Source organism: Oncorhynchus clarkii, chromosome 11 (assembly GCF_045791955.1).
Source record: "Oncorhynchus clarkii lewisi isolate Uvic-CL-2024 chromosome 11, UVic_Ocla_1.0, whole genome shotgun sequence".
NCBI lineage: Eukaryota > Metazoa > Chordata > Actinopteri > Salmoniformes > Salmonidae > Oncorhynchus > Oncorhynchus clarkii.
The window spans coordinates 16,742,043-16,766,418 of NC_092157.1; the positions used below are offsets into that span (position 1 = coordinate 16,742,043).

General features: G+C 43.9%; 1 protein-coding gene across 2 annotated transcripts; it reads left to right on the top strand.

Moving 5' to 3' along the window:
* The first annotated feature begins 1,556 nt into the window (after positions 1-1,556).
* LOC139420653 (vasoactive intestinal polypeptide receptor 2-like) lies at positions 1,557-24,376 on the top strand. 2 transcript variants are annotated; one of them, XM_071170862.1, is made up of 13 exons: positions 1,557-2,024; positions 8,196-8,294; positions 8,768-8,875; positions 9,407-9,501; positions 20,185-20,282; positions 20,678-20,816; positions 21,399-21,546; positions 22,281-22,341; positions 22,481-22,550; positions 22,726-22,817; positions 23,409-23,547; positions 23,731-23,772; positions 23,971-24,376. In XM_071170862.1, the coding sequence occupies exons 1-13, from the start codon at positions 1,889-1,891 to the stop codon at positions 24,142-24,144; spliced, it is 1,401 nt and encodes a 466-aa protein (XP_071026963.1). In that variant the 5' UTR covers positions 1,557-1,888; the 3' UTR covers positions 24,145-24,376. The 2 variants fall into 2 exon arrangements, with proteins under 2 accessions (XP_071026963.1, XP_071026964.1); XM_071170863.1 differs by having other exon boundaries at positions 1,862-2,024; positions 8,192-8,294.

Below are 24,376 nucleotides of genomic sequence, written 5' to 3' on the forward strand. Positions count from 1 at the left end.
GTTCTCTCCTCTTCATTCTATGCTGTTCTCTCCTCTTCACTCTATGCTGTTCTCTTCTCTTTTCACTCTATGCTGTTCTCTCCTCTTCACTCTATGCTGTTCTCTTCTCTCCTCGCTTCTCCTCTTTTAATTCTATGCTGTTCTCTTCTCTTTTCACTCTATGCTGTTCTCTCCTCTTCACTCTATGCTGTTCTCTTCTCTCCTCGCTTCTCCTCTTTTCACTCTATGCTGTTCTCTTCTCTTTTCACTCTATGCTGTTCTCTCCTCTTCATTCTATGCTGTTCTCTCCTCTTCACTCTATGCTGTTCTCTCCTCTCCTCGCTTCTCCTCTTTTCCTTCTATGCTGTTCTCTCCTCTTCACTCTATGCTGTTCTCTCCTCTTTTCATTCTATGCTGTTCTCTCCTCTCTTCTCCTCTGTTCACTCTATGCTGTTCTCTCCTCTTTTCACTCTATGCTGTTCTCTCCTCTCTTCTCCTCTGTTCACTCTATGCTGTTCTCTTCTCTCATCTTCTCCTCTTTTCACTCTACTGTCCTCTTCTCTATGCTGTTCTTTCTTTTCACTATGCTGTTCTCTTCTCTTTTCATTCTATGCTGTTCTCTTCTCTCCTCCTCTTTTCCCTTTATCCTGTTATCTTCTCTTCTTTTCACTCTATACTGTTCTCTCCTCTCTTCTCCTCTTTTCACTATACGCTGTTCTCTCCTCTCAATCGACTCCCCTCCCCCTCTCCTTTTCTCTGTTCTTCTCCTTACCCCCTCTTCTCCTCTTTTCCACTCATCTCTTCTCTCCTCCCCTCTTTCTCCTCTCTTCTTTTCTTTTCACAGGAATGCATCAGAGTACCTCTGATGAGACATCTATCTTTCATTATAATTATCTGACAGTCATTCTGGCATTACAGAGCACTATCAGCTATCAGGTTTCGAAGGCTACGAGCATGTAGAGTGTAGTTCAGGTGAAGGCCGCTAGAGGTCACTGTGGTGGTGCTGTAAACTGAAGGCGGGGGAGATGGCACACCAGGCAGGTAAACCTAAATGACATGTCCTTCACTCTTGACCCTCAACTCATACCTCATAGTCCTACTCCAAACAAGCTAAATACCCTTTAGACAACTGATTATCTTTGCCGTCCAGACAGAAATGATTGGAGACTAGGAGTCTAGGGAGTAGGCTACTAGGCCTAATCTCTGTCCTTAACCAGAACCACAGTTGTAGTATACTGAACAGAAACTACAACACACCTTCTCTTTTTGAAGAAAATAAACTAACCAGCCAGGGACTTAATGTGACAGAAGAGGTCATGTGATGAGTTACCTTGCCTAAGACTGAATAATTGCCCTTGACCCCAACCCCAGCCTTATACAATGTCTCTCTCTCTCTATTTATCGCTCTCCTTTTCTCTCTGTGTGAGAGTGAGTGCTGTTGTTATTGAGCCCACTGACTGCCTCGGTAGCGCGGATCACTCAGGCGCGGGCAGAGGCTGGACGGAGTTGACGGGAACGCGCAGTGCCATAAGTTAACGGGAAAGAGATCTCTGCTATCAAACCGACCTCCGCCTCACTTCTGATAGCTGCCCTCGGAGCTTTCTGTGGCTCCGACTGACTCCCCACCTTTCCAGCATTCTCTTTCTTTTTCATAGTCTCCCTGTTTTTCTCTCTCTCCCTCTTTCTCTCCATACCAGTACAAACAGCTTTCGGTACGATTTTAACGGACACCTCGTGGAACGTTTTTTTTTTGTTGCGTTAACAAGCTGTGATTATTTTCTTCACCAACACCAATTGACTGATGACCATTATTAATGTGTAATTTTTTCGGTGTCTGATGACTTATTGATTTTTCTGGGTTAAATATTATGCGGGCTCTGCCCTCGAGCTGCGCCCTGAGAGGGACCCCATGAGTTCCGCTAAGTGTGACAAGACCCCACGGTGCGCTTGGACATTTCGGAGTACGACTTGCTCGTGCGCGGCCTGCAACCATGGAGCGGTCACGGGTCGGTCTGCTGTTCCTCGCACTCTGCCTTTTACGTGTGGTGAGTAGATGTCACCTATAGGTAGGTTCTGTGGCGATTTTAGCATGTAAATCTTGGTGGGATAAAATTATGACAAACGGTGTCCACAAACTGTTAGGTCCTACATAAAGCTGTCCCAACCGCAGAGCTTTCTTTTCAGCACCATGGAGTGAATCCTTACCATTGCTACACCTGGCTATCAGCGGAGCCTTGTCTGGCAGATAAATAGTTAATTCAGCCTCATTTACTGTCATTTAATAAACATAGCTGATATGGCTGACTTGCTTAAACAAATGTGGTTTCTACTGACAATTGAAATGTACAAACTATGGCATTAGGGGATCACAGCGGATAAAAGCCAATCCGTAATTTCGATTAAGACTTTAATGAGCAAGCTAGGATGGTCAATTTAACTATTTGTTTAGCACTTTTGAAATGTACAGTGACAGAATTCAGAACATGGGCCGTTCTTACAGTGTTCTACCTGTACAACAAGTCAGAACCGTAGGACAAATAAAGGGGGCATATAAGCAGACAATCAAAGCTCTTACAATTACAATATTCAATTATTACATTTCTCTAAAACAGGCTAATGGCTACATGTACATCACCAAGTCATCACCAAGTCACCAAGTCAGAACAGTAGGCTAAGTTATGAGGGGGAAAGGGACCACATTATTAGGGTGTTGTGTAGTAAGCTACTAACAGCTTATTACACAACAAACACTTAGTATTAGCAACAGTATACATAACTCCCTGGCATATTACATCATTTATGCAGCAGCATACAATACATTTTTGGACTCACCTTGTTGTGCTGTGCTCACTTGAACAGGAAGGTGGCGCGGCTGTCCTTGTGGGCAAATTTTGGCATCAAAGTCTGGCATTCTCTGGATTTATTGTGCTTTCAAAACAACTCTGGAAAAAACAAGGTTGAATCATGACGTCAGTGATCTTCAGGTCGGAGCTCTAGAAAGAGGCCTGAGTTCCTTATCTGGAATTCCGAGTTGGATGACCGTTCAAAATGTATTTTCCCAGTCGGAGCTTTTTTTTCCAGAGTTGCCAGTTGTCTTGAACTCTTAGATTTCCCAGTTCTGAGTTTCCAGATGTTTTGAATGTGGCAGAAGTCATGTGAATGTCATGTGAATGTTTATCCTTTTAAGCCTGGAAAGAGACCATTAAAACCAGACTTGGACCACACACCCACTCCACTTAATAGCAGGATAGTGATTGATTTGCAACGCTTACAGTTCGCCACTGATTCCTTCCAAACCACTCATTGTAGAATTTGCCATTTCCAACTTGTTGTGTAATGTTTATCTCCACTGGCCGATGAGCTCCGATACGTTTTATCTATAATTTTTCTTCATGTGACAAGGCTTGAAAAGGATTTACCAGTAGATTGTCGACCTGATTCATGATGATGACTGCTTGTTTAGCTTGCTAGCTAAGATTTTGAAAGTATGATGTTGACATGATCAATCCAAGGTAGATAAAACGTCATTTGACGTAATTTTATCTGTGGCCAATGACCTTGAGCCTTTTGGATGGGCACTTCTAATGTAAGTCGATGGCAGCACCCAAGGGGCTTGAATTTTCGAGCGGTGATGTAGTGTCCTCATGAGTGACAGAACACTGAGCCAAACACTGCGCAACTAGAGAACATTACCAACTCCTATGATCCAAATTTTCCGCTGGCTGGCCCACCACCACAGAAAGCACTGAGCTAGGCTGAAACACTTGCATTTTGGAGCTTCCTTACTCAAGAAAACAAAAAAAGAGACCATGTTTGTATGTGGCTTTATTAACTCAATTATATATATTTTTTACATTGTTTGCAAACTGATATGTGACATGTATTCATGCTAAAATAACGTGCAGAACAGATGGGCCTCAAAACAGGTTTGTAAACAATGGCAGGCCGCCACTGGCTAGGTGCACTGTAGAAAGTAATTGCCCAACTCATTAAACCAATTGAGTAAGGGTTACTCAAACATCTCCAACTGCCTGTAGAACTCAAATCATATATGTGGTACTCACTCAGATGCAAAGCGGATGTTCTTATAACTTAATGTTTTTGAGTATTGTTAACAAAATATTAGGTTATTGAGTAAATATATCTTTATTTATCTGCTATGCTAATCTAACGTTATTGACTTTTTACAATGACTTTTTACACTTATATCTTAAGTCTATTATGTTATACATCTTTATTTAAAATAATAAAGTCGTAGTCAGACACATTGATATGTGTGTGAAAAAACACTTGATTGATCTATGTTGTGCTTATTCAGTCGTTTCCAAGTTTTCTTTTATCCCTCAGAAATGTTAAGACTTTGTCAAGCAACTAGTAACTGACAACAACAAAAAAAACTATTTAGGGCTACTGTAAATGCTGTGATAATATGGAGGAATGAAAAATGATCTCTCCTTTGTAAAAGCCTATCAGTGGTGGACAGCTAAGCTGACAATGTGGACAAAATGGTAAACGTTGTGACATCTGACATACAGGTAGATTGATGTACTCTGAAAAATATGGAGCCACTATAACTGAAAAGAAACAATAATGTAAATGCATATTTAGTTTCCAGTCTTTATATGTTTATATACCAAGTCGAGATTCTCATGAGTCAGATGCCATTGGAAGTGAGTTGATTGCCCATAGCGTTCTTTCATGGTATGCTAGAGGGCCTTCAGAAAGCATTCATACCTCAGGACTTATTCCACATTGTGTTGTGTTACAGCCTGAATTCAAAATGGATTCAAATATAATAGTAATAGTTGCCCATTTGCAGTTGAAGCCGGAAGTTTACATACACTTATGTCGGAGTCATTAAAACTCGTTTTTCAACAACTCCACAAATTTATTTTTAACAAACTTAAGTTTGACCCAAGTTAAACAATTTAAAGGCAAGGCTACCAAATACTAATTGAGTGTTTGTAATCTTCTGACCCACTGGGAATTTGATGAAAGAAATCAAATCTGAAATAAATCATTCTCTCTACTATTATTCTGACATTTCACATCCTTAAAATAAAGTGGTGATCCTTACTGACCTAAGACAGGGAATTGTTACTTGGATTAAATGTCAGGAATTGTGAAAAACTGAGTTTAAATGTATTTGGCTAAGGTGTATGTAAACTTCTGACTTCATCTGTACACACAATACCCCATAATGACATGGTGAAAATCTTTGCAAATTTATTGAAATCTTTGCAAATTTATTGAACATGAAATACATATATCTAATTTACGTAAGTATTCACACCCCTGAGTCAATACTTTGTAGAAGGAACTTTGGCAGCGATTACGACTGTGAGTCTTTCTGGGTAAGTGTCTAAGACCTTTCCACACCTGGATTGTGCAACATTTGCCCATTATTCTTTTCAAAATTCTTGAAGCTCTGTCAAATTGGTTGTTGATCATTGCTAGACAACCATTTTCAGGTCTTGCCAGATTTAAGTCAAACTTTAACTCGGCCACTGAGGAACATTCACTGTCATCTTGGTAAGAAACTCAAGTGTATATTTGGTCTTGTGTTTAAGGTTATGGTCCTGCTCAAAGGTGAATTCATCTCCCAGTGTCTGGTGGAAGGCAGACTGAACCAGGTTTTCCTCTAGGATTTTGCCTGTGCTGAGCTCCATTCTATTTTTTATCCTGAAAAACTCCCCAGTCCTTAACGATTACAAGCATATGCACCTACCACTATGGAGAGTGGTACTCAGTAATGTGTTGTATTGGATATGTCTCAAACATAACACTTTGTATTCAGGACAAAAAGTGAATTGCTTGACACATTTTTGGGGGGTTTTCTTTAGTGCCTTGTTACAAACAGGATGCATGTTTTGGATTATTTTTATTCTGTGCAAGCTTCCTTCTTTTCACTCTGTCGTTTAGGTTAGTATTGTGGAGTAAATACAATGTAGTTGATCCATCCTCAGTTTTCTCCTATCAAAGACAAACTCTGTAACTGTTTTAAAGTCACCATTGGTCTCGTGGTGAAATCCCTAAGTGGTTTTCTTCCTCTCCGGCAACTGAGTTAGGAAGGACACCTGTATCGTTGTAGTGACTGGGTGTTTTGATACACCATCCTAAGCGTAATTAATACCTTCACCATGCTCAAAGGGATATTCAATGTATGCTTTTTTTACCCATCTCCCAATAGGTGCCCATTGAAAATCCTCCCTGGTCTTTGTGATTGAATCTGTGTTTCACTGCTCAACTGAGGGACCTTACAGATAATTGTATATGTGGGGTACAGAGATGAAGTAGTCATTAAAAAATCATGTTAAACACTATTATTGCACACAGTGTGTCAATTCAACTTATTATGTGACTTGTTAAGCACATTTTTACTTCTGTACTTATTTAGGCCATCACAAAGGAGTTGAATACTTTTTGACTAAAGACAATTCAGTTTTTCATTTGTATTAATTTATAAAAATGTAGAAAAACATAATTCTACTTTGACGTTATGGGATAAACTCAATTGAATCTATTTTAAAGTCAATACAACAAAATATGGAAAAGTCAAGGGGTGTGAATATTATCTGAAGGCACAGTAAACATCTGATGGCACCGGCGCCCGTATCGCCCATATTGGTGGCCCTTTTAGGTCGTACCGGGAAGTCAGATTAGCTTAATCGGCAATTTATCAGCCTCGGAGCACCACAGAAACACAGCACTTTGAATGAATAGCAGACACATGTTCATAACAAGTGGCTAAGGATGAAATGTATCAAAATATCTATTCAAAACATTAAAAAAAATACAAAATATTGACTATAAATGTGTGAAAATTTTAAAATATATGCTTGTTTTGGGGAATTTAAACCATTTACTTTTGTTACAAAAGATTATTAAAATTTAAAATGTTACTGCTTGACAGAGGTTGTCTTTGCAATCATTATCAATTTGTTGTAAAAAATTACCCCAATTGACACTTTTAAGCTAAAAATGTGTTGGTTAATCCCATTGTTACTTAATTTGATCCAGGGTGGGTTCTCTTCAGACAGACAACTCTTCCAACAAATCACGAGGCAGACATGCCAGAACATCGCGATTAAAAACCAAAGTTTGCAGTGTTAAACTGGAATATTTGAAAATTGTGGGAGGCAACCTGGATGTCTAGAGACTACAATCCATCTGTCTCTCTCTCGCTTTGTCTGTCTGTCTGTCTGTCTGTCTGTCTGTCTGTCTGTCTGTCTGTCTGTCTGTCTGTATTTATCTCTCTCTCTCTGTTTCTCTCCATTCTCTCTCTCTCTCTTGGAAACCCGCACAGTGTCAGGATATTGAGAATTTGAATTTTGTGTGCAACAAATAAATGACATATTATAGGATGTTACATGTTTCCATTGGTAGTGGTGAGATAACATGTGATTGGTTGAGACAGTAACGGGGAACTGTGTGATTGGTTGAGACAGTAATGAGGTTGTGGGTTATTGGTTGTTTGTGTTCTGGTGACAGTAGAGTTGATAAATCAGCTCCAAAAGGAACAGAGATGCCAAAAGGATGCGGCCGGTGCAGCGGAAGGAGTGGCAAGGAGGGAAAGGTGTAATCACAATGATAGTCCTGAACTGTGGCAGAGCGAAGTATTAATTCACAATATAAACTTCATAGATCACCCAGCTTAACTACTCACACGCACGGATGTACACATATAAACGTTCACACACAATACAAGCATATGAACCCCACACACAGTTTATGTTTGTCTGTAAGTGAATATCCTAAAGCCTGCAAGTCAGAAGACATACCTAGCACAGGGATGGCTCTGTGAGTGTCTGTCTGTCTGTGTGTTTGTGTTAAGTGGAGGGGGTTGTTCTTGGTTTGTTTGTTTGGATGTTCCTGTTGCCTGTGGTCACGATAAGTACCCAATGCCTTTAACCCTCTCCACACAGTGAGCTCTGTCCAAAGGAATGCAAGAATCTCTCTCTCTCTCCGTCTCTTTTCCATCTCTCTTTACACTCCCCCTCTCTCTTTCCACCCTTATTTCTTTCTCCCTCTCCCACAGTTTCTCATGTAGTTCAATATTCCAAATGGTACAGCCAATATGTCTGCCTAAATAGATGAGTGAAGGAGACAAGGAGAAGAAAAGAGAAGACGAGGAGAGAAGACGAGGAGTGGAGACAGTTAAGTTCATTTAAGACACATCCATTGACTGTCTTTCTACTCCCTCTCTGTCCAGAAAGTCAGCGGGAGAAATCCCACGTGTCACTTCCTCTGGGAGCTGCAGAGGGCAGAGCTAGTATGTCACTATGAGCTGAAGAAACAATCCATGGAGCCTGCAGGTAGACACATTCTCACACGAAATGTTGTCCCATAGGCCACCACAGCCTACACACACACACACACACACACACACACACACACACACACACACACACACACACACACACACACACACACACACACACACACACACACACACACACACACACACCCACACACACACACACACACACACACACACATACAGGTTTGACATGCATGAGTGGTTGTGTGTGTGTACATTTTCTTATGACCTGTTTGTACGGGTTTACACCAAGCGTAGCTGTAGTGAAAGTGGACAGAATCGTATCTGTTGGTACACAGGGTCCCCTAACGCCTGTGACCTGTGTCTGCTTTCCCACGGGTTGTGTGTGTGTGTGTGTGTGTGTGTGTGTGTGTGTGTGTGTGTGTGTGTGTGTGTGTGTGTGTGTGTGTGTGTGTGTGTGTGTGTGTGTGTGTGTGTGTGTGTGTGTGTGTGTGTGTGTGTGTGTAGGCTGTGGTGGCCTATGGGACAACATTTCGTGTTGGGCCCCAGCAGCAGTAGGGGAGGTGGTGACTCTCTCCTGCCCCCCTGCTCTCACACACCTCTTCGGACGACAAGGTAAACTCAAATCTATTCCTCCATCCCGCTGTACCTCAATCCTTCCATCAACCATACTGTACATCCTGTCAGGATAAAAATTCTAGTTGCAAATGAAATGTATTAGTGGCCTCTCGATGACCCCACTCTGAGGTTAGGGGTCACCATAAAGCAGGATTTAGCACCCTGAGAGACCTTCTCCTGAGGCTTAGGCCGGTGTCTGTAACCCAGCTAAAGGTCTGTCCAGAAGATAGAATCATCTACAGGTTACTCTGAGCCACAGTTGTCATGGTCTGGGCCTGGCACTGAGGGAACCAACAGATAAGGAATGAGCATATAACGAGTGGTTTGTTCTTCACTTGGCAGTAGATTGCTGCGAGACTATCTGGAGGACCGTGTCTGTCTCCCGTTGCACCTGTCTGTATGTCTATCTGTCTATTAAACATTTTAAAATATAGTATGTGTTGGCCTTATCTTTGCATTTTCACACCTTGGGCAAATTCACGATTCCTGACAATCCCTCCTTCTATTCCTGTATGTTCTCTCTTTTAGGCAACATCAGTAGGAACTGTACCGAGGCTGGCTGGTCTGACGTCTACCCCAGCCTCAGCACTGTCTGCTGGTCCAGCGACAACAAACCCAACATGGTAGGATTAACCACGGCAACTCCACAGTTAGTGAACCAACATGGCAGAGAAACCTTAACTACTGAACCAGAATGAAGAAACAGACTCCATTCACTACTAAATCACTATACAGTCAGACACTGCACTGAGCTGGAACAGGTTGTTCAAGCAGTTGTGACTCAAATGGAAACTTCTCTTTTGTCTGCTTGATGATAGTGGGTTATAAGGTCAGGGAGCCCAGGGAAATTACATTTTGATCCCTCCAAACATTTCACAATGTTTGTCATACCCTACCTCTGAGTGTGTGTGTACTCCCTGTGGGCCTGAGGCGTCCTGTACGATGAGAGTAGAGAGTCATAGGGCTTACGTGGCCTGGATAGGTTATTGCAGGGATATAGGAGACTGCATTCCAGTGCTCAAAGGTCATATTGGGCCTTAATCAGTAGTTGTTCCCAGCCTTGTTTCTTTAATGGCATGTTCTTAGCCTGGTTAACAAACAGGCTAACTGCAATGTAACTACCATGTTATAGAGAATATCTGGAACTGGTATCTGGTATCTCTCTCTCTCTCTTCCACTCTCTCTCTCTCCGTCCTCCTCAGTGATTCCATATGGTTGATCTTTGGTGGTATGACAGCCTCTGTGGTTGAGTTAGTCCAGACCCTCCCAGGTGTTCCATTGAGATTCCACAGTCAGAGGAGAGGATTCTGTCTGGAAGAGGAAGGGATGAAGGGGTTCCGTGCCTTACAACTGTCGAGAGGAGTCTGGACTTTCTCCCCAAATAGGGTCAAGGTCAGGGGTCAAAGGTGAAAGGTTAAAGTTAGGGTTTATTGTTTGGGATTAGAGACAAAGCACAATATTAAGGTTTGAACAGTTTTATGTTTGAATGTTGATACTTGTGTCAATTGTGTGTGTGTGTGGTATGTGTTTGAGTGTGTGCGTGTGTGTTTGTAAGTGTGTGAACGCATGTGTGTGTCTCAGATGGTGTCTCACGCAACAAGCTCTCACAGTTTCACTGCAGAATCCGATGTTTTGTCTATAAATGTACATTTTGGAGGTTAGGGGAGACCAGGGTTGGTTGTCACGCGTTTACTCTTGTGTGTATTTCTCAGCACCAGGATTTCTTACAAGACTCTTTTCAACATTAATAGAAAGACCAATGTTCTGGGTTGAAATAGGGCTAATTTGTATACTCACATCTTCAAATCAAATCAAGTTTATTTGTCACGTGCGCCGAGTACAACAGGTAGACCTTACAGTGAAATGCTTACTTACAGGCTCTAACCAATAGTGCAAAAAAAGGAACTGGGTGAAAATTGGTAAGTAAAGAAACAAAACAACAATAAAAAGACGAAAATAGCAGTAGGGAGGCTATATACAGACACCGGTTAGTCAGGGTGATTGAGGTAGTATGTACGTTCGTGGTCAAAAGTTTTGAGAATGACACAAATATACATTTTCACAAAGTCTTCTGCCTCAGTTTGTATGATGCCAATTTGCATATACTCCAGAATGTTATGAAGAGTGATCAGATGAATTGCAATTAATTGCAAAGTCCCTCTTTGCCATGCAAATGAACTGACCCCCCCAAAAAACGTTTCCACAAAAGGACCAGCTGACATCATCTCAATGATTCTCTCGTTAACACAGGTGTGATTGTTGACGAGGACAAGGCTGGAGATCACTCTGTCATGCTGACTGAGTTCGAATAAGAGACTGGTAGCTTCAAAAGGATGGTGGTGCTTGGAATCATTGTTCTTCCTCTGTCAACTATGGTTACCTGGAAGGAAACACGTGCCGTCATCATTGCTTTGCACAAAAAGGGCTTCACAGGCAAGGATATTGCTGCCAGTAAGATTGCACCTAAATCAACCATTTATCGGATCATCAAGAACTTCAAGGAGAGAGGTTCAAATGTTTTGAAGAAGGCTTCAGGGCGCCCAAGAAAGTCCAGCAAGTACCAGGACCGTCTCCTAAAGTTGATTCAGCTGCGGGATCGGGGCACCACCAGTACAGAGCTTGCACCAGGAATGGCAGCAGGCAGGTGTGGGTGCATCTGCACGCACAGTGAGGCAGAGACTTTTGGAGGATGGTCTGGTGTCAAGAAGGGCAGCAAAGAAGCCACTTCTCTCCAGGAAAAACATCAGGGACAGACTGATATTCTGCAAAAGGCTCAGGGATTGGACTACTGAGGACTGGGGTAAAGTCATTTTCTCTGATGAATCCCCTTTCCGATTGTTTGGGGCTTCCGGAAAAAAGCTTGTCCGGAGAAGATAAGGTGAGCGCTACCATCAGTCCTGTGTCATGCCAACAGTAAAGCATCCTGAGACCATTCATGTGTGGGGTTGCTTCTCAGCAAAGGGAGTGGGCTCACTCACAATTTTGCCTAAGAACACAGCCATGAATAAAGAATGGAACCAACACATCCTCCGAGAGCAACTTCTCCCAACCATCCAGGAACGGTTTGGTGACAAACAAAAATCAAAATCAAATCAAATCAAATTTATTTGTCACATACACATGGTTAGCAGATGTTAATGCGAGTGTAGAGAAATGCTTGTGCTTCTAGTTCCGACAATGCAGTAATAACCAACGAGTAATCTAACCTAACAATTCCAAAACTACTACACAAGTGTAAAGGGATAAAGAATATGTACATAAAGATATGAATGAATGATGGTACAGAACGGCATAGGCAAGATGCAGTAGATGGTATCGAGTACAGTATATACATATGAGATTAGTAATGTAGGGTATGTAAATAAAGTGGCATAGTTTAAAGTGGCTAGTGATACATGTATTACATAAAGATGCAGTAGATGATATAGAGTACAATATACACATATGAGATGAGTAATGTAGGGTATGTAAACATTATATTAAGTAGCATTGTTTAAAGTGGCTAGTGATATATTTTACATCAATGCCTTTTCCAGCCATAAGGCAAAAGTGATAACTAAGTGGCTCGTGGAACAAAACATCAATATTTTAGGTCCATGGTCAGGAAACTTCCCAGACCTTAATCCCATTGAGATCATGTGGTCAATCCTCAAGAGGCGGGTGGACAAACAAAAACCCACAAATTCTGACACACTCCAAGCATTGATTATGCAAGAATGGGCTGCCATCAGTCAGGATGTGGCCCAGAAGTTAATTGACAGCCTGCCAGGGCGGATTGCAGAGGTCTTGAAAAAGAAGGGTCAACTCTGCAAATATTGACTCTTTGCATTAACTTCATGTAATTGTCAATAAAAGCCTTTGACACTTATGAAATGCTTGAAATTATACTTCAGTATTCCATAGTAACATCTGACCAAAAATATCTAAAGACACTTAAGCAGCAAACTTTGTGAAAATTAATATTTGTGTCATTCTCAAAACTTTTGGCCACGACTGTACATGTAGATATGGTTAACGTGACTATGCATATATGATGAACAGAGAGTAGCAGTAGCGTAAAAGAGGGTGGTGGTCGGGACACAATGCAGATAGCCTGGTTAGCCAATGTGCAGGAGCACTGGTTGGTCGGGCCAATTGAGGTAGTATGTGTAACAGTATAACTTTAGACAGTCCCCTCGCCCATACCCGGGCGCGAACCAGGGACTCTCTGCACACATCAACAACAGTCACCCACGAAGCATCGTTACCCATCGCTCCACAAAAGCCACGGCCCTTGCAGTGCAAGGGGAACCACTACTTCAAGGTCTCAGAGCAAGTGACGTTACCTATTGAAACACTATTTAGCGCGAACCACCGCTAACTAAGCTAGTGTTTCACATCCGTTACACTCACCCCTCTTTTGACCTCCTCCTTTTCCGCAGCAACCAGTGATCCGGGTCAACAGCATCAATGTAACAGTATAACTTTAGACCGTCCCCTCGCCCATACCCGGGCGCGAACCAGGGACCCTCTGCACACATCAAAAACAGTCACCCACGAAGCATCATTACCCATCGCTCCACAAAAGCCGCGGCCCAAGGTCTCACAAAAACCACTACTTCAAGGTCTCAGAGCAAGTGACGTCACCGATTTAAACACTATTTAGCGCGAACCACCGCTAACTAAGCTAGTGTTTCACATCCATTACATATGTACAAGAATGTATAGTTAAAGTGACTATGCATATATGATAAACAGAGAGTAGCAGTAGCGTAAAAGAGAGGTGGGGGGGGTACACAATGCAAATAGTCCGGGTTGCCATTTGATTACCTGATCAGGAGTCTTATGGCTTGGGGGTGAAAACTGTTGAGAAGCCTTTTTGTCCTAGACTTTGCACTCCGGTACCGCTTGCCATGCAGGAGTAGGGAGAACAGTCTATGACTGGGGTGGCTCTTTGACAATTTTTAGGGCCTTCCTCTGACAGCGCCTGGTGTAGAGGTCCTGGATGGCAGGCAGCTTAGCCCCAGTGATGTACTGGGCCGTACGCACTACCCTCTGCAGTGCCTTGCAGTCGGAGGCCGAGCAATTGCCATACCAGGCAGTGATGCAACCGGTCAGGATGCTCTCGATGTTGCAGCTGTAGAACCTTTTGTGGATCTCAGGACCCATGCCAAATCTTTTTAGTTTCCTGAGGGGGAACAGGCTTTGTCGTGCCCTCTTCACGACTGCGTTGGTGTGTTTGGACCATTCTAATTTGTTGTTGATGTGGACACCAAGGAACTTGAAGCTCTCAACCTGCTCCACTACAGCCCCGTCGATGAGAATCAGGGCGTGCTCGGTCCTCCTTTTCCTGTAGTCCACAATCATCTCCTTAGTCTTGGTTACATTGAGGGATAGGTTGTTGTTCTGGCACCAACAGGCCAGGTATCTGATCTCCTCCTGTTAATGGGATTTATCTGTTAATTGAATGATTAGAATATTCCACCCTGAAACCAAAAATTGTATGGAATAGATTAGAATGTATAAAATTATAATCATCAAATGTGTAGTTCTCGTCAGAATTAGGGTAAAACAATATAGCTAATGTTTATGTCTTTATAATGTCTTAAAAACAGACTGTCTGAGCAGAATTCGGTGCCGACCTTGGCTGGGGGCCACTGAGAGATTTGGGAAAGGACAGGGAGTGATTCTCACGGTCCCTAATCTTTGTCGACTGGGTAGCAGGACAGTACGTGCGTAGGATACCGACTGTTTGTGTGCAAGCGTATGTGCGTATGAATTTTGTTTGTGTGCAAGCCTATGTGCGTAAGGAGCCAGTATAAAATGACTGGTTTTGTACAACTAACCAGCGCTCTCGTGAATAAACCTTATTGACTATTTTAGCTGGGCCTTCGTCTGTTTTATTTCAATCAGTATCTTACAAATCCTGTTTAGCACGCTGAGTAGTTTAATTGAATTGGTTTATGAACATCGAGAACATAATTCTCATGACACCTCCCTATAGGCTGTCTCGTTGTTGTCGGTGATCAGGCCTAACACTGTTGTGTCATTGGCAAACTTAATGATGGTGTTGGAGTCATGCTTTCCATGCAGTCATGGGTGAACAGGGAGTACAGGAGGGGACTGAGCACGCACCCCTGGGGATCTCCAGTGTTGAGGATCAGCGTGAAAGATGTGTTGCTACCTACCCTCACCACCTGGGGGCGGCCCGTCAGGAAGTACAGGATCCAGTTACAGAGGGAGGGTTTTCGTCCCAGGATCCTTAGCTTAGTGATGAGCTTTGAGGGTACTATGGTGTTGAATGCTGAGCTGTAGTCAATGAATAGCATTCTCACATAGGTGTTCCTTTTGTCCAGCTGGGAAAGGGCAATGTGGAGTGCAATAGAGATTGCATCATCTGTGGATCTGTTTTGGCAGTATGCAAATTGGAGTGGGTGTCGGGTTTCTGGGATAATGGTGTTGATGTGAGCCATTACCAGCCTTTCAAAGCACTTCGTGGCTACCGACGTGAGTAGTCATTTAGGCAGGTTACCTTAGTGTTCTTGGGCACAGGGACTATTGTGGTCTGCTTGAAACATGTTGGTATTACAGACTCAATCAGGGACATGTTGAAAATGTCAGTGAAGACACCTGCCAGTTGGTCAGAACATGCCCGGAGCACACGTCCTGGTAATCCGTCTGGGCCTGCAACCTTGTGTATGTTGACCTGTTTAAAGGTCTTACTCACATCGGCTACTGAGAGCATGATCACACAGTCGTCCGGAACAACTGATGCTCTCATGCATGTCTCAGTGTAGCTTGCGTTGAAGCGAGCATAGAAGTGATTTAGCTCGTCTGGTTAGGCTCGTGTCACTGGGCAGCTCGCAGCTGTGCTTCCCTTTGTAGTCTGTAATAGTTTGCTAGCCTTGCCACATAAGCCAAGAATCAGAGCCGGTGTAGTATGATTCAATCTTAGCCCTGTATTGACGCGTTGCCTGTTTGATGGTTCGCCGCAGGGCATAGCAGGATTTATTTTAAGCTTCCGGGTTAGAGTCCCACACCTTGAATGCGGCAGCTCGTTAGCTCATTGCGAATATTGCCTGTAATCCATGGCTTCTGGTTGGGATATGTATGTACAGTCACTGTGGGGACGACGTCCTCGATGCACTTGTTGATAAAGCCAGTGACTGATGTGGTGTACTCCTCAATGCCATCGGAAGAATCCCGGAACATGTTCCAGTCTGTGAAAGATGGGGTTTAAAATGCATCATTTTATGCCTTGAGAAAAACCTTTGACATTTTTAGTACATTTGCATGTGTACATGTGTGGGTGTGTGACAGACAAAATGATGTGTGTGAAAGAGAGGCAACAAACCCAGATAGCACAGATACCTCTGCCCAACGGATGTGCACATGATGCATTGAGCAGTTTAGACATGGTTTGCTCATGGCAAGATGTCTCAAAGATGTATGTAGAATGGCTACATTCTAAATTCTACAGTTCTACATCGTTTAGATGTCGGCCAGGCATCAACATTCTATTCTGATGTCTGCAATGTTTTACCAATATGCAAACGTTCTCCACACTACATATTCCCAACACATTTTGATATGTCGGCCAAAGCTGTTTGTGTTTACTTGTAATGGAGGTCTCTATAGCAACAGCATAAAATAGCTTGGGATTTATTATACTGTATACTGGCAGTAGCAATGTCCACCAACAATATAGTAATAATGTGTTTGACAGTGACAACTAACCCCACATTCGATATGACATCCATCCCCACCACTTCCTCCAATGCTAATTAAGATTTGTATTTCTGATTGCATTTATTAAGGATCCCCATTAGTTCCTGCCAAGGCAGCAGCTACTCTTCCTGGGGTTTATTATGGATCCCCCATTAGTTCCTGCCAAGGCAGCAGCTACTCTTCCTGGGGTTTATTAAGGATCCCCATTAGTTCCTGCCAAGGCAGCAGCTACTCTTCCTGGGGTTTATTATGGATCCCCCATTAGTTCCTGCCAAGGCAGCAGCTACTCTTCCTGGGGTTTATTATGGATCCCCCATTAGTTCCTGCCAAGGCAGCAGCTACTCTTCCTGGGGTTTATTATGGATCCCTCATTAGTTCCTGCCAAGGCAGCAGCTACTCTTCCTGGGGTTTATTATGGATCCCCCATTAGTTCCTGCCAAGGCAGCAGCTACTCTTCCTGGGGTCCAGCAACATTAAGGCAGTTACATACCGTTTAAAACACTTTACCCAATACTTTTACTGAGTTACCTCAGGGCACTATTCCACTATCACATATTTACAATACAACATCAACTTACCTGTACCCCTGCACACTGACTCGTTACCGGTGCCCCCTTTATATAGCCTCGTTATTGTTATTCTTATTGTATTACTTTTGACTTTAGTAAATATTTCCTTAACTCTTCCGGAACCGCACTATTGGTTAAGGGCTTGTAAGTAAGCATTTCACGGTAAAGTCTACACTTATTCTATTCGGCGCATGTGACAAATAAAGTTTGATTTGAACATCTTATCATTTGTAAGTGTGTCTGTGCCTCTTCACAGTCCCTGCTGTTCCATAAGGTGTCTTTTTACTGAATGCATCAGTTACCTGATGTGGAATAGAGCAAACCCCAAGCCTACATTTATTTAACTTGGCAAGTAAGTAAAGAACAAATTCTTATTTACAATGACGGCCTTAACTGCCTTGTTCAGGGGCAGAACGACATATTTTTACCTTGTCAGCTCTGGGATTCGATCTAGCAACCTTTCAGTTACTAGTCCAACACTCTAGCCACTAGGCTACCTGCCACCCCTTGATGGTAATAGCGCTCACCGTTGCCCATAGTGGTTGGTTTAAAAGTAATATCTCGACATCCTGCTTACCTGGACGGACGTCAAATTTTTGCAACCTGGCTAGGGGAATGTTATTTATCAGGATGAGAGGGTGATGGGGAGGATAATGTTGTTTATCAGGATGAGAGGGTGGTGGGGAGGGGAATGTTATTTATCAGGATGAGAGGGTGGTGGGGAGGGGAATGTTATTTATCAGGATGAGAGGGTGATGGGGAGGGTAATGTTGTTTATCAGGATGAGAGGGTGAGGGGGAGGAGAATGTTATTTATCAGGATGAGAGGGTGGTGGGGAGGGGAATGTTATTTATCAGGATGAGAGGGTGATGGGGAGGGTAATGTTGTTTATCAGGATGAGAGGGTGAGGGGGAGGAGAATGTTATTTATTAGGATGAGAGGGTGATGGGAGGAGAATGTTATTTATCAGGATGAGAGGGTGATGGGGAGGATAGTGTTGTTTATCAGGATGAGAGGGTGATGGGGAGGAGAATGGTTGTTTATCAGGATGAGAGGGTGATGGAGAGAAGAATGTTGTTTATCAGGATGAGAGGGTGATGGGGAGAAGAATGTTGTTTATCAGGATGAGAGTATGGTGGGGAGGGGAATGTTATTTATCAGGATGAGAGGGTGGTGGGGAGGGGAATGTTATTTATCAGGATGAGAGGGTGATGGGGAGGGGAATGTTATTTATCAGGATGAGAGGGTGAGGGGGAGGAGAATGTTATTTATCAGGATGAGAGGGTGATGGGGAGGAGAATGTTGTTTATCAGGATGAGAGGGTGATGGGGAGGAGAATGTTGTTTATCAAGATGAGAGGGTGATGGGGAGGAGAATGTTGTTTATCAGGATGAGAGGGTGATGGGGAGGATAATGTTGTTTATCAGGATGAGAGGGTGGTGGGGAGGGGAATGTTATTTATCAGGATGAGAGGGTGATGGGGAGGGTAATGTTGTTTATCAGGATGAGAGGGTGAGGGGGAGGAGAATGTTATTTATCAGGATGAGAGGGTGATGGGAGGAGAATGTTATTTATCAGGATGAGAGGGTGATGGGGAGGATAATGTTGTTTATCAGGATGAGAGGGTGGTGGGGAGGGGAATGTTATTTATCAGGATGAGAGTGTGATGGGGAGGATAATGTTGTTTATCAGGATGAGAGGGTGGTGGGGAGGGGAATGTTATTTATCAGGATGAGAGGGTGATGGGGAGGATAATGTTATTTATCAGGATGAGAGGGTGATGGGAAGGAGAATGTTGTTTATCAGGATGAGAGGGTGATGGGGAGGAGAATGGTTGTTTATCAGGATGAGAGGGTGATGGAGAGAAGAATGTTGTTTATCAGGATGAGAGGGTGATGGGGAGAATAATGTTGTTTATCAGGATGAGAGTATGGTGGGGAGGGGAATGTTATTTATCAGGATGAGAGGGTGGTGGGGAGGGGAATTTTATTTATCAGGATGAGAGGGTGATGGGGAGGAGAATGTTGTTTATCAGGATGAGAGGGTGAGGGGGAGGAGAATGTTATTTATCAGGATGAGAGGGTGATGGGGAGGAGAATGTTGTTTATCAGGATGAGAAGGTGATGGGGAGGAGAATGTTGTTTATCAAGATGAGAGGGTGATGGGGAGGAGAATGTTGTTTATCAGGATGAGAGTGTGATGGGGAGGATAATGTTGTTTATCAGGATGAGAGGGTGGTGGGGAGGGGAATGTTATTTATCAGGATGAGAGGGTGATGGGGAGGAGAATGTTATTTATCAGGATGAGAGGGTGATGGGGAGGAGAATGGTGTTTATCAGGATGAGAGGGTGATGGGGAGGAGAATGTTGTTTATCAAGATGAGAGGGTGATGGGGAGGATAATGTTGTTTATCAGGATGAGAGGGTGATGGGGAGGATAATGTTGTTTATCAGGATGAGAGGGTGATGGGGAGGAGAATGGTTGTTTATCAGGATGAGAGGGTGATGGGGAGGAGAATGGTTGTTTATCAGGATGAGAGGGTGATGGAGAGAAGAATGTTGTTTATCAGGATGAGAGGGTGATGGGGAGAAGAATGTTGTTTATCAGGATGAGAGTATGGTGGGGAGGGGAATGTTGTTTATCAGGATGAGAGGTTGATGGGGTGGAGAATGGTTGTAGGTTGATGGGGTGGAGAATGTTGAAGAGCAGACAGACTAAGATATACACACACACACTAGTTGCAGGTATTTCCCAACCTCTTGTGGTATGACATCTATGAGAGGAAAGGGGTAATTAATGCAGGTTTGAAGCTAAACAGCGCTGGTGCAACCATGGACATTATCTTTTGCATTCCAAACTGGTTGTGAAAGAAACACTTGTAGAGACAGACTGTTTTGACATCAGCAAGGCTTTTTATAATGCAGGCAGAATGTATGCCTATGTGTGACAGTGTTTGTGTCTGTGTGTCCTTGATGTAGCTGGTGTGTTGCAATGTGTGTGTGTACATGACTGTATGTGTGTCTCCTCCAGCTGCTGTTCTACTCGGTGGTGAAGACTCTGTACACTCTGGGCCACAGTCTGTCCCTCATCGCTCTCATCACCTCTACACTCATTCTCTGTCTGTTCAGGTAACCAACACACACACACACACATAGAGACACACACACACATAGAGACACACACACACATGCTTTGTGAAAGGAGTAGTGTTTTGCTGTTTTTAATACGGGGGTTATCAAGGATCCTTCTGGATGTTTATATTTCCCATAATTCACTTATAGACACCGTTAATAAACATTCTTATCATGACCCCATGTCTCATGTGTGAGTGTGTGTGTGTGTGAGTGTGTGTGTGTTGTGTGTGGTGCGTGTATGCGTGCGTGTGTGTGTGTGTGTGTGTGCGTGCGTGCGTGCGTGTGTGGTGTGTGTGTGCGTGCGTGCGTGCGCGCGTTTGTGTGTGTGTGTGTGTGCGTGCGTGCGTGTGCGTGTGTGTGTGTGTGTGTGTGTGTGTATTTGTGTGTAGGAGGCTCCACTGTACTAGGAACTACATCCATGTGAACCTGTTTGTGTCGTTCATCTTGCGAGCTGTGGCCGTGCTGGTTAAAGACTCTGTAATCTTCTCCCATAATGAAAACACTGACTGTAGCACGCAGCCCTCACTGGTGAGATTCCCACTGTATATTGCAACATGTATGCCAATGTCTGTCTCCAAGGACTGTCTCCAATGTCTGTCTCCAATGACTGTTTCCAATGTCTGTCTCCAAGGACTGTCTCAAATGTCTGTCTCCAATGTCTGACTCCAATTACTGTCTCCAATGTCTGTCTCCAATGACTGTCTCCAATGTCTGACTCCAATTACTGTCTCCAATTACTGTCTCCAATATCTGTCTCCAATGTCTGACTCCAATGTCTCTCTCCAATGTCTGACTCCAATTACTGTCTCCAATGTCTGTCTCCAATGTCTGTCTCCAATGACTGTCTCCAATGACTGTCTCCAATGACTGTCTCCAAGTACAGTGTGAAACTATTACTACAGTAGTAAAATGTGTTGTTTGTAGTTGTGAAGTCAATGTAACGTTGTGTAACTAACATGGCTAACTACTCTCTCTCTGTGTGTGTGTGTGTGTGTGTGTGTGTGTGTGTGTGTGTGTGTGTGTGTGTGTGTGTGTGTGTGTGTGTGTGTGTGTGTGTGTGTGTGTGTGTGTGTGTGTGTGTGTGTGTGTGTGTGTGTGTGTGTGTGTTAGGTGGGCTGTAAGGTCAGCTTGGTGATGTTTAACTATTTCATCATGGCTAACTTCTTCTGGCTGCTGGTGGAAGGCCTCTACCTACACACTCTGCTCCTCGTCACCTACGCATACACACACCTCGCTGTCTACCTCACCATCGGCTGGGGTAAGAACACACACACACTCTGTAACCATGGCCATGAGCCAGAGAGTTTTATCCCAGTATAATAAATGAAATAGTCTAAACACTTTTGTAATGTCCTCTCTCTCTCGCTGCTCTCCGTTTGTCCAAAGTCTCTTCCTGGACTAGTTGTTAGTACTTCATCCTTCAGCCCCTGACAGAAACCATCCATTGTGTTAATGTTCCCTGTGTTTAGCAGGTTATGTTTGAGTATTATGGACTGTGTCTATGGTGTTTAGTTTATAGGCCGCTATTTAGTGGAAGTCTCAAAGAAGTCTGGTGTCCTCTCTCTCTCTCTCTCTCTCTCTCTCTCTCTCTCTCTCTCTCTCTCTCTCTCCCCCTCTCTCTCTCCCCCCCTGTCTCTCTCTCTCTCTCCCCCCTGTCTCTCTCTCTCTCTCTCTCTCTCTCTCTCTCTCTCTCTCTCTCACTCCCCCCTGTCTCTCTCTCCCCCCCTCTCCCCCCCTCCCTCTCTCTCTCTCTCTCTCTCTCTCTCTCTCTCTCTCTCTCTCCCCCACCTCTCTCTCTCTCTCCCCCTGTCTCTCTCTCCCCCCTCTCTCTCTCTCTCTCCCCCCTCCCCCCACCTCTCTCTCCCACTGATCCTCTCACTTCCTTCCCCTTTCCCCCCTACCCCCTCTCTCTGGGTGTGTTTCTATCTCTCTCTTTCTTTCTCTCTCCTCTCTCTCTCTTTCTCTCTCTCTCTCTCTCTCTGTGTCACCCAGGGTTACCCTCAGTATTTCTTGTGGTCTGGGTCTTCTGTAGGATCTATCTGGAAGACACCGGGTGAGTCTGCTCTGACATCATCAACATGAGCTTCTCACCATCTCACTAGTCAACAGGGGACTTATCAATGTGCGTGCGTGTGTGTGTGTGTGTGTGTGTGTGTGTGTGTGTGTGTGTGTGTGTCTGTGTCTGTGTGTAGGTGCTGGGAGAGGAATGACATCCCCACCCCTTGGAGGGTGATCAACTGGCCCATAATGGCGTCTGTGATAGTGAGTATCAGTAGAGCCGTCATGTCGTCCCAGTATCAGAAAGCCCTTTGAGTCACTGAACAAACTAGGAGAAACAGAAATGTTCTGCTGTCTCCAATAGAGCCAATAGCGGGGACTCATGTAATGCCTTTTCTAATGGAGGTCTGTTGTCTCGTGTCTTGTCGTCCTCTGTCAGATCAACTTTGTTCTTTTTATAAGTATCATCCGTATTCTAGTCCAGAAACTACGCTGCTCTGACGTGGGCGGGAACGACCAGTCACAATACAGGTACTCTCTCAACAACCAATCACAATACAGGTATGAACAACTGATCAAATGTTTTATTTAAGCTTATTTAAACTTATAAAACATAGTGAATTCTACACTCCAGAAACAATCTGAGCACTACCACAACATACACTCACAGATTGTTAGGTACACCCCTTTGCCTCCAGAACAGCCTGAATTCTTTGGAGCATGGATTCTGCAAGTCGGGAAAACATTCCACAGTGATGCTGTTCCATGCTGACACGATGGCATCACGCATATGCAGCAGATTAGAAGGCGGTACACCACCGCCACCAGCCTGTATGGTTGACACCAGGCAGGTCCATGGACTCATGCTGTTTACTCCAAATCGTTGGACCAGACAATCACACCACGCTGAAAGTCACTTAGGTCACTTGTTTTGCCCAAATTAACGTTCAATCAAACAGTAACTGAATGCCTCGATGCCTGTCTGCCTGCTTTATAAAGCAAGCCATGGCCACGTGACTCACTGTCTGTAGGAGCAATCCATTTTCGTGAACTGGGTGGTGTACCTAATAAACTGGCCCGTATATATACACTCTCTCACACACACCTACCTGTGTGTTGCAGGCGTCTGGCTAAGTCCACCCTGCTGTTGATCCCTCTCTTTGGAGTCAACTACATGGTGTTTGTCTACCTGGTGGAGACAGAGAGCGACGGGATGGAGGAGTACAAGATTCTGTTTGACCTGGTACTGGGGTCCTTCCAGGTATACCGCTACCTTAATCCCTGATATTTAACCTTTAACCCCCCTAACCCTATCCAGGTTAACCCAGGTCTAGGATCTTTCTGTATATGCCTATATATGTTCCACATGGTGTTGTAATAAGTTTATGACATGTATAGTGTGTATAGAAGCTGTTGATGTTGCCGCATGCTGTGTGTCCTCTAGGGCCTGATGGTAGCCATCCTCTACTGCTTCCTCAATACTGAGGTCAGTCAGCTCAATGTAATATTACATTACATTCAAAATGTTCTCTGTAACCATACTCTCTAAGGTGTGTGTGTGTGTGTGTGTGTGTGTGTGTGTGTGTGTGTGTGTGTGTGTGTGTGTGTGTGTGTGTGTGTGTGTGTGTGTGTGTGTGTGTGTGTGTGTGTGTGTGTGTGTGTGTGTGTGTGTGTGTGTGTGCAGGTCCAGGGGGAGCTGAAGTTGAAGTGGAGGAGTGTGTCGTTGAAGCGCTACATGTGGAGGGACTACCGTCTACACAGGGGGTCAATCAGCCATAACGGGACTGATAACTCCACCCACTTCCAGCGGAACTCCAGAGCCCAATCCATCCTGCAGACAGAGACCACCTCACTGTGACACGACAGTAGTTCCAGCTGTGTAACCCCAGACTTGGGTCTAACTCTTTCTTTGACCCCGAAAGTAGATCTGGGTTCAATCAACCAGTCAATCAAACAATACAAGTTGAGGTGAAACTGAAAAGCGGAACATTTGTAACAGAGATAGAGATATTTCAAGATATTTGCTTGTTTGATAAACAGATTAACTTTTACCACAGTGCCAAGAGAGGCTGGATGTTTTATTCCATACA